This window comes from Maylandia zebra, linkage group LG17, assembly GCF_041146795.1.
Source record: "Maylandia zebra isolate NMK-2024a linkage group LG17, Mzebra_GT3a, whole genome shotgun sequence".
Taxonomy (NCBI): domain Eukaryota; kingdom Metazoa; phylum Chordata; class Actinopteri; order Cichliformes; family Cichlidae; genus Maylandia; species Maylandia zebra.
The window spans coordinates 40122524-40139593 of record NC_135183.1 but is presented as its reverse complement, the minus strand read 5'-3'; the positions used below and the strand labels follow the sequence as shown (position 1 = coordinate 40139593).

The window sequence follows — 17070 nt, the reverse complement described above, 5'->3', positions numbered from 1 at the left end:
TACATCACATATAGTATGGGACATATATACACCTCCCACAGACTAGACACCGAGGTTGCCATTCTCACATCCTGAGGCAAAGCAAGACCTTTGGTGCTGTAGATGGATGAACTTCTGTAATCCAGCAGGAGAGTGAGTCTCTGTTTAGACAGAGCTGGCAGGTCACACATTGCACATTCTGAGTGTGGTCAATGTAGGTATATGTAGCACACGCAACGGACACACAATGGAAACTCCTCTGCTCCTCAGATGCAGAAGGAGAGAAGCAAAAGCTCAGAAGCTCAAATTCCATAAAGCTATAAGCTGCAGGAATAACCCTGGGTAAATATGCAGTGTTCAGGCGCAACAGAAAGTGAGAAGCAATGCAGTCTTATATGTAGGGATGGGTACTGATAAGATTTTCACGATTCCGATTCCATTTTCGATTCTGTTTAACGATTCGATTCTTTATCGATTCTTTATCGATTCTTTTTAAAAAAGGAGAACACTAAGGTCGATTAGCTTAGAACTTTGTTTTATATCTTCTCTTTGAACAAGATAGAAATTTAGGAGTAACATGGCCTTACAAACCCAACAGATCTTAAGAGATCCAGCCTACGGCTCTTTAATGGGGTGTCACAGGGTCCCCAGGAAAAAAAATTGTAAATGTAAAATAATAAAATAAATATTCTTCTGTAGCAATCAGAGATGGGCGTTACTGTAATCAGATTACTTTTTTCAAGTAACGAGTAAAGTAAGGGATTACTATTGCAAAAACGGTAATTAGATTACCGTTACTTACCGTTAATTACCGTTACTTTCAATAACTAATTTTTTCACTTTCAATAACTAATTTTTTAGGCACGCTGCGTTACTGCGTTACTAAAACCGTGATTTTTTGCGAGAATGTCTCATGACAGTGACGTTAGCGAGTGCGACGTTCGTGACAACAGCTGTGTGCAGATCAACAATGGATCACATATCAAGTGCAGAGAGAGTATGAGCGTGCAGCGTTTAAAGCGTGGAAGTACTGACCTTACTTTGAGTTTGATTCCATAAAAAGTGACAAAAACATTAGTGTCCGCTGTGCGTGGGAAGAAAACTTCTTTTTACAGCGAAAAAAACCCCTAAACTTCCAAACAAGCACCGAGTAGCTACGACGTAATGGGAAACTCACAGAGAAACTCGCGGATTCTTACACTGACCGCAGCACACCTGCACCAGGGTAAACCTCCGCCTGCCCCACTCCTGCTTTACAGGTGAAAATAGAGCAACAGGACCGCTGAGTCTTTGACTTTATTTATTTTCTGCTGTGTTTTACTTGCATCTATTTGAAAGACTGAGTGTAAACACAAAAAATATTTTATTTTATGTGCTGGGATGTGCAGAAAATAGGTTTAAATGTTAAACTAATTTATTCAAGTCAGAGAATGATGCAGATAATTACATTTTTGCTTGATGCATAAAGTTAAAAGATTAAAACTAATAAAACAAGTTTTAAAAAGAAACTTTTCCATTTGATTACATTTTGTATGATGGATTATGCAGAAAAAGTAGAATTGGGCTGAAAGATCTATCACTTTATCACCTCTTCAGGTTGTAAATCGTGTTTTTAAAAAGTACCTAAGTAATTAATTACTTTTGAAAATAAGTAATCAGTAAAGTAACGGGATTACTTTTTTGGGGAAGTAATCAGTAATTAGTTACTGATTACTTTTTTCAAGTAACTTGACCAACACTGGTAGCAATAACAAAGTATGACAAATTATTCTGTAGCAATTACACAAGAATATCCAGTAATGTCCCTGCCTACAATTAAACACATTCACTTACTGAAAATCATCTGCTGTGGCAAACGGGTGCAAACCTTTGACCACAAACTGAGTCTCTGCTCGGTGACGTTCGTCTATCCTGGCCTGAAAGGAGACGCTACCGGCAGACTGCAGCGAGAACTGCCAGCATCTGAGCCAGACTCTGTCTCTCTCATCATGGTCACTAAATGCACAGTAATGGCAGGTTTGTAATAAGGCAGATCGCGCTAACATAATATGCACTGTTAGTTGATTATTTACCTGCCGCATTAACGGGAGAGGACGTGCAAACGTTACCGCTGCTGCTGGTTGAGATTCACGAGTCCGGAGTGGAATTAAAAACACGACATTCATTTAAGGTCATCTGCGTGTTTGTGAGCAAATGCTTTTGCATGTTCGTAGTGTTTCCTCCCTTAAATGAAATATCTACTTTTCAAGTATTGCAAGTTGCCCTGTTGTCATCCGTTCTCGTAAAGTATAACCAAACTTTTGAGCGTTTGAGCCGCTTAGGCGCCATGTTTCCTGCCAGGTAAATGACGCTCCGCAATGTGGTGACGTCATTCGGGGAAACTGGAATCGATAAGGGAATCGTTTGTAAAAATGGCAAACGATTCCAAGGAATTGAGACAGTGGGAACCGGTTCTCAACAAGAACCGGGTTTCGATACCCATCCCTACTTATATGAAAGAAATGTCATATCCACAGAATCCATGAGTTCAAAGAGTGAGGGCCACAAAGGGCATCCAGCACAGAAGTCAAGGCCCATGAAGGGACGCTAGCCCCTTTCAAAAAATCTATGGCAAGGACATGTGCAGCTGGTGTCACCTCATCAAAGCCAATATGAGGAGGAGATGTAGCTGCTAAGAGAAGGTCTGGCCTCAGGGTCAGATGGCCTGGAACATGAGCAGCTCTTACAGGCAGAAAACAAACACTGCACCATAACAACAGAGAGTGAGACAGCTTTAACAGAGGAAAGGACCGCGTCCCTCCCTACCTGTTTATGTAAAAGACTGCTGTTGAAGACAACACCATGCAAAACAACACCCTCTCAGTCTAAGACCCTGGTGCAGGAGCCTGGACTCCCTCCAGGGACGATCTAGTTACCCTCAGCCTCCCCCTGAGGTGACACGATGCACACAGGCTGTGAGAGAGTGTCCACCACCATCTTTAACAGTCTGAGTGGCACTAAGCAATCGTTGATGCCATTGTGCCCAGTAACCATAACATTGTTTGGAAATGCCATCTGTGTCCCAGCTGAAACTGAGCGAGGCAGTGATAAAACACGGCCCCTCTGTGGTCCGACTAATGTATCCAGTCGCAAATCGAAGAAAGAGATCTGCTGACTTGGAGTTCGTGAGCTCTTTTTAAAGTTCACTAAGAAACCCAGTGCCCGAATGTGGAACAGAACCAGCGAATGCAGGAATGCAAACCTGAGAAACTGCCTGTGGCTCAGGTGTCTAGCCATGTTAGATTGTCCTGTGGACCAAACGGGATTCAAAAGCTGTCTGACTGTTAGAACTGGAACGTTTGTAGATATTTGTTCAAGACTTGCAGGGCCCATATAACCTTCAGGATTGACTGTTTGTGGGCCAAAATCACACCTGCATGCCTCTAGAGTTTCCATACAAGAGGCAACTTGAAACTGTCATCACCAGCAAAAGCTTTTCTACGAAGTATTAAATCAATTTCAGTATATTTCTCATTATTACCCTTAATTTATGGACATCTGTAGTTTGATTTCTTTGCATCCGTGGATTGGATGGGTTGTTACCAACCAACTCTGGTGAGAATTTAATATTAATAGCACCTTTAGAAATGTATTTACTTATAAAACTGGTGATGCATTCAAAACTTATTGGGGAACAACAATGAAATATAGTGGGAACACTTGACATGGTCACCTGAACATTTAACACAGCCCAATTCCACCCATTCTCACAGCTAGGAGGACTGAGGCTTCTTCGTCCTGGGCGTTGGATCCTGCCAGGGGCCTGAAGGTGGGCCTTTGCTCTAAGCCGACTGGCATAGAACTCGACCAGGAGGCTGCGTTCTCACTGGTGGCACACCCACAGCGGTGGCAGTGGGCGCCACTCTCTTATAAAATTAATTTGATACATAGAAAAAAAACTGAACAAGTGAAGCATTGTGAATACCTGAATGCACCGTACTATATAAATATTCAGACCCTAGGAATCATATTTCCAGCTGAATTCAGAATTTGCTTTGGGGGTTTTGAATTAATTTAGTGGTTTGATTGCAGTACATCAGTTTCATGTCTTGCACTTGAACTATGTTAAACTGCACTGTCCCTTTTAAATAAAATAAATTCAAGTTGATTTGAATATATGTGACAAAATTAGGATTTATTTTGTGTATCCATTCTGCAATTGAAACGTCATTAAAAGCCTGCGCTACACTGACATCTGGTGGAGGGTCAGGCAAACAGGAAAGGTAAATGAAAACTAGTTCATGTCAGTGCTGCTTTTATTTTGAAAGTGTGACTTTTATTTGTGTAGACGTGCAGGTGAATCCTCATGTCGGATGCAAAGAGAAAGATTAATACCACATGCCGCTGCGCTCTGAAATATCTTCCGTTTCTTTTGTCACACACAAACTTCTACCCTCGTTGGCGTTTGACTTTCCTACGAAGAACACATCCGGGCATTTTGAGCGCACTTCATACGTATTTTGGCTGCGACTGATGACGAAGTTCACAAACGACAGCGTTCTCTGTGGCGAAACATGTCACCCAGAAATCCGGGTACGACGCTCGGTAAGTAAACGCATGTACGGGCAGAACGTCCGCAGTAATCGTGCTCCCACGTTACCGTGACCCAATAGCACGATGATTTTGTTACCAAGGAATATTCACGTCGTCATTTTGCTTTGCGCAGGATTTCACGCTGAAACTTTGAGTGTACGATGCTAAGTTAGGACAGGTGAAGTCAGTGAAGCAGTTAGAGGTGACTGACCCTGAGAGCACGGATGTTACTGCACACTAACAAATAGAACCGGAACAAGCAAAGGAAGCGTTTTAATCCTGCTTTCCGACGTGTAGCTAGTTTTTACTGAGCAACCATGTGACAGCTGGCTCTACTGTGTAATTGAATACTCATGAGGTCTGATTAAGACCTAACACAGCACTGCGGTCTGCTGACAGTTTGTTTCGGACTAGAAAGAAGAGCACGTGGGTTTACCTCGTGACACTACAAAAGTTTAAAGAATGACAAAGTTGATTTATATTCTATATTTCCACAAATGTCCTGCTGTTATTATTCTTCCCACTCACTCCTTCTGTGATTTGACGATGGCCACCTCAACATCTACACAGTAAACTTTAAGTAACCTGCGCTCAGAGTGGATGTTTGTCAGTCCAACCAGAGTCACCTGTGAGGCACCTGCACCTGTACTGTAGTGTATTTGTAAGGGATGAGCACAGAGGTCGTATCTGATGTATGAACATGAGATCAGGTCAGAATGAATCCAGACGTGTCACAGGTTAACCTGGCGGTCACATTAACAGTTTGTGTTTTCTGACATTTGTTGAGCTGATGGAAAAGTTGCATCTGAAATTATGTGACATAAAAAAACACGTTACTCTTTATGCTCGCTGCTCTTCTGCAGTGCTACATGCTAAAGTAACATGAGCACAGCTTATAGACACCTGACTATGGTGCTATACATTATGCATACATTTCATTGTCTTGTGTCTTTCATCTCTTTGTATTTGATAGGCCCTTGTGACTGACAGACCATTTACTCAAGTAAAGTACAGATACCTGAAAATTCTACTTAAGTATAGTAACTAAGTACTTCCCACCTCTACAAATATGTTTAAAACAACGACTGATGAAAAACTCAGCATTTTCATTCTTTCAGACTGTTGGTGTGCCACAGAAAACAATCCGACACTTCCATAAGGGAAAACACTTAAGCCCTTTTCCCATTAGTACCTACTCAGATTGACTGGTTTCCATTACCTAATGTGTGTGGTTGTTGTTATAGCAACGTGACCATTGTCCCATGACGTAATTGGTACACAAACACTACAAGAAAGGAGGTCGTCGACGTGAGGATACACCTGCTGCTCGGTGTGTCTTTTTGTCACACTCGGGGACCGTGGCGTTGTTTTTGTAGCCTTTCCTTCGTTGCCTGGGTTCAACAATGGTGCTTTTGATTTTCATGAACAAGACGCTCTCATGACTCACCGAGTGATGCCACTGACTAGCCAATCAGTGGCATGCAGTCTGATGACATCACATTTTAGTACCTGCTTGCATCACTTTGTAACCTCAGGTGAGCAGGTAATATATTAGTACCTCATACCAGGTACTATGACCAACTGCAAAACCCTGAAAATCGCAGCGAATCATGGCGAGTCGATCTTAGTAGGTACTAATTAGGCCGCCACAAACGATTATTTTGATAGTCGACTAGTCACCGATTATTTTTGCGATTAGTCGACTAATCAGATCATCATCCATTGGACGTAAAACTACAGCTTATTGCACCAGCAGCATCTGCTCTTATATAACTATCATTAGCTTACAGCTTTAAGTGTTTAACAACAACAACAACAATCTTTATTTATAGAGCACATTTAAAAGCATTGGGCATACCAAAGTGCTTTACATAAAACAATAAAAGGTTCAAACATTGATAACGGATAAAAAAAAATAAAAAATAACGAGTTAAGGTCTGTGCTAACTAAAAATAAAGACAAGATGATAGTTTATTAAATTTTAATGAAATTTGCAGATTGTTTCGGTGAAGTTTAATAAACTCCTTGCTATCTAAAATATAACAGGACACCGGAGTAAATTCTGGAGCATCTCACACTTCTGATAATCAGCTGTCTGCTTGAGGTTTATTCAGCTGTGTAAAAACTATAACTTTAATCTCAGCCAAACCGATTTACTCAGGAACAAATAAAACACTGAAAAAGCCAAACAATAACATTTAAGTTATCTAAGTGACTCATATATCATATTTAACCTGAGTAGACAAAGACAGGCTTTCTAACACGTGTGGGGTCCGGTGTTATCCCCGGCTCTAGTGAGCCTTGCCCCCGGCTAGCTATCAAGCTGGTGGGTAACAGACGTCTCCGAAAACGTCGGAGCGCTTTTGAAAATATGCGGTGTCTTGATAAACCGAGCAGATATTTGAGGTTTACACAGCTACATTCTCGCCTGAAAATATCTTAAGTCCTGCCATCTTCTGTTTCAGTGCGTTATTACACTCTTAAATCCTACTACTTATTTCTTACAAAGCTTCAAACGACGCGTCGACTATTAAATTAGTCGTCGACGAATTTGATAGTCGACTAATCGTGGCAGCCCTAGTTCTAATGGAAGGGTACAGGCAGGGTGTTGGTGTTGATTGCCCGGATCTTGTTCTTTCCAAGAGCGAGCATTCCCAAGATCTTGGGTATTTGGTGGTTTCGGCTCCTCTTCATGGTTCCCATTCACCTGCAAGATTCTAAGGTACTTGTAGCCGTCCTCAGTCTGCAGTGTCACCTACTGGTAGTACAATCCCCTCATTTCTGACCATTTTTTGTCTCTTTGTTGCTCCAACTGCACGTCTCCAATATGAAAGAAATTCTCATGTCGTTTCTGTAGAGCCTCATTCACTCCCAGCATACAGCTTGAAGCCATCCATGTTAGGGCTGCAGCTATTGATTATTTGAGTAAATAAGTTTGATTATTCCATCGATTATTTTGATAACAAATACTTTGGTCTTATTAATGAGCAATAATAAATATTCAAACGATGAAAAACGGAGGTCTTTCAGAATAAACTATTCATTGTATGGTTTACCTCAACTTACTCTAAGACTTACCGTATTTTTTGGACCATAAGGCACTTTAAGCAAAACAAAACAGTCAGATAAGTCAAATTTTACTCAGCTCATTCTTCTTGCTTCCTCCACTTCTGTACCATTGATTCATTAATGTTGAATTCTCTGCAGCTGCTCTATTCCATGTTGTTGCAGTACATTAATGACTAACCTCGTACTGTGGATGGATTATCTCAGTTGTTCTCCTGACTGAAGTTTGGTCCGTTTACAGCATCCTGCCATGCGATTGCATTTGTCTCTAACTAGGGCTGCTCAATTATGGCAAAAATGATAATCACGATTATTTTCACTGACATTGAGATCTCGATTATTTGATGATATTTATTTAACAATAACAATGTGTTGAATAATGACTTTAAAGATTGTCAAAAAATAATATAAAATAGTGCAAATACTGATAACAGTGCAAATGTTTGCAATATAAAAAATAATTGAAAAATGTAAACATTAATGTTTAGTGAACTTTGCAGTGTTGCTCTGTGGTGCAGCTATGACACTGTAGCAAAGTTTACACACTGTGTCTACTTGATCCACGTCTGACTGAACCCATAATGTTTCCACACCACTGGAGCTTTTTTTTTTACCTCTTTTCAACCAACTGCAGTCACTCTCCTCTCCAAATAACTTCTGCTTAGCTTTCCGAGCTTCCCTCTGGTCCTCTTAATCAGCGGTCCCCAACCCTCGGACCGGTACCGGTCCGTGAGTCGTTTGGTACCGGGCCGCGAGAGTTGAGGCTCAGGTGTGAAATGTATGGTTTTCAGGGTTTTTATCGGTTTTCAGCGTTATTTTGTTATCGTCTTTATCGTTTACTCGGTTTTCCTGGGTCTTTTCACGTGTGTTATGAATAAATTTCATTTTTTTCGGTACCGGTACTAGTTTTATTTTGTTGTATTTATCCGCGACACCTTAAAGGCCGGTCCATGAAAATATTGTCGGGCATAAACCGGTCCGTGGCACAAAAAAGGTTGGAGACCGCTGCTCTTAATTGTTGTGACGCGTGTTCGAAATGCAGAGAGGTGCGTTCGATTTGCCACACGGAGCAGTGTGAGAGTAAAGCACGAGGGAGGGGCTAATAATCGGCTCAGTCACTTTTAATGATCGTTGAAAGCCCAGATTGTAATCGAGATTAAAATTCGATTAATTGAGCAGCCCTATCTCTAACCATCGGGAACCCTCACGTTAACTTTTATCGAGTGGAAAAAAAGTTAGCATTCAACCTCCAGCTTCACTGTGTTTATGCTATGCTAACATAGCTGTGTTGCTAGCCACACGTAGCACATCATTATATAGCAGCTAGCCAACTTCAGTAACCCTACAAACATCACTGCTGTTTAGTTTCCTGTCTTCATTTATGTTGGAAGTGATAGCAGAGCTGTACGTTTGAATGCTTCAGAAATCTCTCAGTCAGAACATGCTACATCATGTTTAGGTGGAAGCTAGCGAGCTAACTTCCTGCTAACTTCTAACTCTGTTAAATGTCATAAATTCTGTTTTCATGGATGCCTGGATGTTAAACTTAAGTGTTACACCTGGTAAAGCAGCAAAGCTGATCGTTTTATTAAAGATGAAAGACTTTAGACAGTTTTAACTCTCAGTGATGCTGCAGTGTTTGTTTGACTAATGGCGTCAGACTTAAACACCAGATTGTTCCAGTATTACTGAGTCTCCAGCCTTTGGCGGCTGTTCTCATGTTGTTCCCCTGATGCTGAGTTTCTACCTTGTATGGCTCAAAGCTGACTTACTCTCCTGGTTTCTCTCTGGTGTTCCTCTTTGGGGCAGATAGCTGTGAGTCTTTGTAAGATTCAAGCTTCTTTGTCACGTGCATAGTTATACAGATATAACACGCAGTGAAACGCTCCTCAACTGTGCAAAAAAGAGAGACAGAACTTTATATACAGTGAATGAGTATTTACAAAGAGGACATTATGTGCAGCAAGTGGGTGGCATTATATAAATAAAGATAAGAGGCCTCACATACAACAGTTTGTTGTGCTTAGACACCTCATGCTCACGTCCCTCTGTGCTGCTTTGATCTCTGCCTCTGGTATCGAGAGGACATCTGATTGAAATACTGTTGAAATCTCCCAATTCTTTGAATCTTTGGGCTGAAGGAAGGACAATACTCGGTGTATTTATGCTCAATCAACAATCATTTATTTCCATACAATTCAATACTTAAGAGCATAAGGACCATCATGATGGGGAGACCTGCCTGAAGAGGGTCACCGCAAGTCTCAAAATGGTGACGGGTTGCTCAGCTTTTTATAGTCTCTAGTGGCCCCCATCTAGTCGTAAAAGCCAAAACATCACATTCTTTCTCTGTTACACCGCCTAAGTTATGACCTCGGCAGTTGTTTCTCTGCTTTCTGTAAGGTGGGGGTGTGGAATGTGGTCTGTCTATCTCCCCTGTCTTAGACACAGAGTCTCCTGCTTACAACCTTCTCTTCATGATTCAACAATAAAACATGTCAAGAAAACAGTGTAACACATTCCCAGCAGATCAAGGATACAGAGTGATGCACATTTATCTAATGAACTAATATGTAAATATGTTCTGTTAACTCAAAAGTATAATGAGAACTAAACTACATACAGCTCACACACTCTATATTAAAGGGTATAATGTGATCTACAGCAGTATTCTAATTCAACTACTTTGATTACATATATAAGGTAACATATGATAACAGAATAATATCACAATACTCTCTGTGTGTTTCAGCCACTTTAATGAAGTGAGTTTGTTTCTGTTCTTCTGTGTTCATAACAGACCTGGAAAGGATATCCAAAGTGAGAGTGAACACACAGGCTGTGTTGAAGAGGGCTCAGTTTATCCAAAGACAGAAGATCCCCAAGAAACAGTGGCAGGTGAGCTGTGCTGTAAGCTGTGGTGCACGATGACAACAAGCCCACGCTGTCTTAACTTGTAACACCAAAATGCATTTATGTGTACGTACATGTAAGCACACCTCTGTGGTCATAGACAGTATTAACTATAAGGCGGGTTTCAGGGCTACATTTTTAACATGTCTCACGGTGTATCCTTCTCTGAGCGCTGTTTCCTTGTGTGTCCTTGCAGGCTGCGTGGCTGCTGAAGGCCGCGACCCTGATCGACCTGACCACTCTGGCCGGAGACGATACGGCCTCCAACGTGCACAGGCTCTGTCTGAAAGCTATCCAGCCAGTTCGATACGACCTGCTCAAGAAGCTTGATATGCACGACAAAGGTCCGCCCTCACGTCTGTCAGGAAAACTGATAAAATGAAAACAAGCGTTAGTGTCATAAAATAATTATTAGTAAATAATGAGCTAGCGTATCCTGTCACGATAGCTTCAGTGGTGCTTAGTATTAATTCTCAACGTCTCTCTGCTGTTTTGAATATTGTTGTGTTGAGCATCATTAGTGTAAAAGGAATCACAACAAATTTGTATTCATTTGCAGTTTTCCCAAATCATGCCAGCAAAATCCCGTCGGCATCACGTGAGAAACAAGTAACGGCTGTTTCCATGTTACGATTTCACCTGTCAGGACATAATGTGTAAATCACAGGTCGCAACATCGGACAAATATAATCCTGCATCAACAAAAAGCCGTGAAATTTATTTATTTAACACAAACAAAAAGTCGTGTGTGGCAAAACTAACCTTACTTTAAAAGCAGATTTTCCTGTTTGCTGAGAAACAAAATAACCATTAACCGTTGTTGCTGCGTCCCAGTCAAAGTCCAGATCAGGGACGTGACGGGTCATTAATTCTAAAAGAACCTCTGAGAGCCTCTAACACCGGGCTCACTGGATGAAATAAAAAGATATTACACGTGCATTTTAAGTTTAATCACGTTCATCGTTAATCCCATAATGTTTGAAACGTGCGTTACTCTGCACACACAGTGTTGGTCTTTATTAGTGTCCACGTCTCTGTGCAGAACAGGGTTACACATCACTGCGGTTACGCGCTCATGTTCCAGTTTGCTCTGACAAAGACGCACAGCTGCTTTTTCCCTTTAAAGCCAGTGTGAACAGAGCGTTGGTGGTGAGGACGGCTGTCGCTCATTTATTCACAGACAAAGTCAAACACAGGAGGCTTTGAACCATTAACATCTCACAACCGCATGAATTCAAATGTTTTATTTACCTTTTTCTGCTACCATGATCTCATTGATCAGTTTTATCATCCTATTTGTCATCGTTACCTGATGAGTAAGCATGCCAGACTGCTCAGACACTAGTCCGCCTGCAGAGGGAGCCACAGGCCAGTTTATCACCACGTTTCTTCTTCTTTGCTCTGATCCCTGATGTCAGGCGTGACAACAGCAGCGGTGTGTGTGTATCCATCTCGTGTGACTGATGCTGTCGGAGCACTTAAAGCAGCCGACTCCAGCCTTCCTGTCGCCTCAGGTAAGTCGTAGCTATGGCAACCCTGTGTGTGTAATATAGAAAATGAAAGGCTTGTGCTGCCTGGGCTCCACTGTGTTATCTGTTTCTCCCAGTGGCCACTGGCTTCCCAGCTGGCCAGACTCCACTGGAGACCCGCCTGCAGGAAGTGCGCATAGCAGTGAGTGACGGCGCGACGGAGATCGACATCGTCATCAACAGGATGCTGGCCATTACAGGACAGTGGGAAGGTATGCTGCAGCCTCACTGTCGTTACTGTGGTTGTATGGAAGGATCTGTGTGTTTAATACTGATGTCTGAGCCTGTAGTAAGAGTTTCATACGTGATGAAATGCCAGTTACAAAACAAACCATCGGCTAATCCAGTAATCCGCCCGTTTCCTGTCACTTCTGTCTGCGTCATGAGGGCAGCAGAGAAGGTGAGGCCTCCCTCCCTCAGTGTCGCCCCCCCCCCCCCCCCCCCCCCCCACACACACACACACACACACACACACACATGGGCGTGCACTGAACACGTTAAGTGATTTCAGTTTCGTGTCTCCCTCTGCAGCCATGTACGACGAGATCCGTCAGTTTCGGGAGGCTTGTGGCCCCGCCCACATGAAGACCATCCTGGCTGTCGGAGAGCTCGGCTCGTTCACCAACGTCTACAGAGCCAGCATGGTCGCCATGATGGCTGGTCAGTCTCACAGCTGTGTGTGTGTGTGTGTGTGTGTGTGTTCATCTGATAGTTTAATTACACTTTCTAGTGAAGCTGATCATAAAATAAAAACTGCATGGTTCCAGCTTTATATTTGTTTTCTGTTAGTAATTTCAGTTTAAAGACGAGCAGGTTGGGCTGTGGATGTAATAACAAAGCACTGTGTTAATGAAACGCTGCATGTATGAAGCTTCTTTACTCCATGGAGGCCTTTTACAGATGCAACTCAGTCTGTGAAGCTCGATTTAAGGTTTTACGACATGTTTAGCGGCGTCTACAGAGTGTGAGGTCACTGGGCTGTAGTTTATATTTGCTAACTGCTGAGAGAACCAGTAACCCACTGTGTGTGGGGTCATTTACTGCCTCTGGCTGCAACAGCATCCCATCCACTTTCACTTCCTGTTGCTCGAGCTGTTCGTCGTTCTTTGTCTCGCTGCACTAAAATGTGAAAGTCTGTCTGTAGCTGTGATGTTCAGGTTTGTATAAATGAGTGAGGGGGGGGGGGGGAGTCTAACAGAGATTTCTGAGAGTTTGCTGATGTTGGGATTCCCAGTCGTGCTTTGGTAAGAAATGTTGTGTTTGTAGTGTGATGCACATGTAGCAGCTGCTTATGATGTTTGGGGGGAAAGACAGTTTTATTCCATTAAATGATTGCATGTTGCAGACGTCTGCTCTCTGCTCTGCCAACAGAGAGATGGAGGGAACTATTAGCAGCTACGAGCCGACATGTGATGTCGTGTCCTGCACAAGACTAAACTTTAAACACGTATCACACAGTTACGTCTATGACCGTTGTTGAGAACAGGGCTCCATGATGTAAATGAGCCTTTATACATGCAGGCTTCATGTCCACGTAACGCTGGGTTCATGGTTTTGATCAAAGGTGTGAAATCATAAAGATTTTTCGGCAGAGTCACAGATGCCCTTTGGGCTCGCAGCAGGAAAGGCCTCCAGTGTAAACTCGCTCTCCAGGCTCTTCACTCTGACAGCTGTTAAATGACTGAGACTAGCTTACAGAATAAGTTGATACACAGGATCTCAGACCCGTGTTTTCATTGGTCATCTGTTCTGTCGTGTCAAATGAAGCACGTGGTCACACAGGCTGTATGACAGTAGCATGTTGATCTGCTCCTAACTCTGCTTTAATAACAGCTGATCTGCACTCACTGCCTGCATACCTGCAGCGTATGTAGAAACATTTACGCCATGTAACAAACATTGCTGACACGCACGCACACGGGCGCATGTGCACGCACGCACGCATGCACACAGGCACACGTGCACGCACACAGGCACACATGCACACACGCGAGCGTGCTTAACCAGCCGTCACACAGGCACACGTGCACGCACACAGGCACACACGTGCACGCACACAGTAAGCCGATTACGGACCTAAATTGTCAGGCGCTCTGATAGAGATCGTCATTAAAATACATTGCTTTTGTCACCACACTTGCTCCTTAATCTCCTCTTGTTCCTATGAATTGCATATGAGATTCCTGAAATTGAATGATAATTTTACCTATTAATCTCTGATATAGCCTTTTTTACCCCGCCGTTCCCCGCCAGTATCTCCCTGCCCACGCAAATGAATAGAGCTTCATTACCGCCACCCACATTTAATAACCGTTATCCATTATCTGGTAATTAAGACTCCGTATAACGAATCTTAAGGATTACGCCAGTTTGAGAAAGAGGGGAGAGAAACTGAAAAAATACATATAACATGTCTTTAATGAACTGTAAAATTTCCATCTTGTTCTGTTCGGTAATGAACGGTCATTATAACTCAGGGAGGCAGGAGGGCGGCGCCTCTTTTTTCTGCCCCTGCAGTTTGTGGGTAATCTGTTAAACTGCGTCATTTCATCTTCTATTTTTATCAGTCTAGCTGATAAAATATAATTGGCTGTGAAGGAAGGCGAGGAAAGAAATAATGATTTTTATTGATGAGCATTAAGCTGTCGTTTGTTGCAGCAGCTTACGCTTTTCTCCGGCCGCGCTGTCGGTGCAGTCGACCTGCATGGGAACGCCGGCCTCGAGCCGTTTGTCGTCCCGTCGGACAAATTTGAAGTCGAAACCCGACAGCTGAGCGATGCAACATAACCTCAGTACGTGCTTTTGTTGAAGACATCTCATCTGTTCCAACACGGCAGGTTCAGACTTCATCAAGACGTCTACAGGGAAGGAGGCTGTCAATGCTACTTACCCTGTTGCCATAGTGATGGTGAGAGCCATCCGTGACTACTTCATGAGTACGGGCCACAAGGTACAGTGGGCGTGAACACTCACTGACTGTAGAACAGTTACTACATTTATTATGTTCATGAAACCAGCATCACGTTCACTGTGACTGATGGACGGAAAGTCTTTGACATGGAAAGAAGTACTTGCATGAATGTGGAGTCATGTGTTGAATGCTCGAGTACTCGAGTAGATGAGAAGCATTTTATCAAACAGCAGGAACTTAATTCTGCTCAGTTTCATTAAGATGCAGCAAAAATCTTAATGTAAACATTTACATGGCAGCGCTGCAAGACAGGTTGAGTCACCATGACGTGCGTCTACATCAATAACCGATCGTAGGCCAGTCGAGGCTCGCCACAGTGTGCTCTCTGTATTTAGTGTCAAAACGGACGGTTTTGATTTTAGTGCTGTGGAACCAGGTTCAAGCAAAGTTCCTCAGATTAAAACACTCTTTATTAGTTACACCGTGTTAGTTCTGACCTGCTTTTGCCTTCAGAACTTTATTGTCAGTGTTGCGACAAACAACTACTACTGAAAAAGTACCAGGTACTGTGACCTAATGGAAAACCCCGCAAACCGTGGCGATCTGAGCTGAGTAGGTACTGATGGACCAGTAGAGCCCCTGGTCCATCAGTAACCCTGTCCCCCTGCCATGTGAAAGCCGGCAGGGGGACAGGGTTGTACTGATGGACCAGGGGCTCTACTGTGTGAAAGCTGGCAGGGTTGAAGTCACCAAAGATGGAACCTCGGGTGCTGAGTCTGTAGCCGGGCTCTGGCAGAGTGGATAATGTCGCAGCAGAGGGAGGAACGTAAACAGCCACAGAGGTCACATGGGTCCAACTGCTGGTTGACGCATGTGCACGTAACATTTTTTAGGCGTGTGTATTTCCAAGTACCACCTTTGTAGATGTGTCATCGTGCTCCAAGTGTGTTGTGTGTTTTATTGACACACGTGTGCATGCCTTCTTTTAGGTGGGCTTTAAGCCAGCAGGGGGCATCCGAACAGCTGAAGAGTCTTTGGTTTGGCTGACTCTTATCAAAGAAGAGCTGGGTGATGATTGGCTCTGTCCCGGCCTGTTTCGCCTGGGAGCCAGCAGCCTATTGGCTGACATTGAGAGGCAGGTGGGTACGCAGTAAACACGCAGTAGATGTGACATGTCTTGTTTTACACAAGGTTTTTACAGATGTTTTTGCTTGGACAGATTTATCATCAGGTGACTGGACAGTATGCAGCGTATCATGAGCTTCCCATGGCTTGAATTCACCTGCTTCACGTTTTAAAGAGAAGCTCAGAAGATCCACACGAGCCTCATTCGTAAATCTGCTGCTCCTTCAAGGTGCTTTCAGTGTCCTGATGAATAACCCAGCTGGTAATTTAAAGCTTGAAGCGAAGAATGTGATGAAGATCAAAGTTTTTTACTTGTTATAATTTAACAATCGCACTTCATAAAATAAACACGGAGTGGAAAAACAGTTTGTTTCCTGTTTATTCTTATAAATGGGGGCGATCGTGGCTCAAGAGTTGGGTGTTCGTCTTGTAACCGGAAGGATGCTGGTTGGAGCCCCGGCTCGGACAGTCTCGGTCGTTGTGTCCTTGGGCAAGACGCTTCACCTACCACCTACTGGTGTTGGCAAGAGGGGCGATGGCGCGATATGGCAGCCTCGCTTCTGTCAGTCTGCCCCAGGGCAGCTGTGGCTACGACTGTAGCTGCCTCCACCAGTGTGTGAACGTGAGAGTGAATGAATAGTGGCATTGTAAAGCGCTTTGGGTGCCTAGAAAAGCGCTATATAAATCCAATCCATTATTATTATTATTATTATTTTATTATTATTATTATTATAATAAAAGTTGGTAAACTGTAAAAGATGCAGCAGAGTGTAAAGTTGAGTTTAGTTTAAAGTTATGTTGGCTGTAGGTGTGTCAGCTGTCACATCACAGCCTCATTAAACATTTATACTGAAGCTCCAGAGTGTAAAATGCAGCACATTAGTGTTGGTGGAGAAAGACAGGAAGCAAAACGGTCTCAGTCCGTGTTTTTTAAAGTTTCTCCTGAAAGCATGAAGAATGTTTAAGGAAAAAAAC

The 17070-nt window shown here is 43.0% G+C and overlaps 1 protein-coding gene across 1 annotated transcript; it reads left to right on the top strand.

The window, feature by feature from the left end:
* Positions 1-4302: 4302 nt before the first annotated feature.
* Positions 4303-16460, top strand: dera (deoxyribose-phosphate aldolase (putative)). Its single transcript, XM_004573077.6, has 9 exons — positions 4303-4563; positions 10418-10515; positions 10727-10874; positions 11949-12044; positions 12137-12271; positions 12591-12719; positions 14897-15009; positions 15960-16109; positions 16190-16460. Exons 1-9 carry the CDS (start codon positions 4533-4535, stop codon positions 16244-16246), a joined length of 957 nt encoding a protein of 318 aa, XP_004573134.1. The 5' UTR covers positions 4303-4532; the 3' UTR covers positions 16247-16460.
* The last annotated feature ends 610 nt before the right edge of the window (positions 16461-17070 follow it).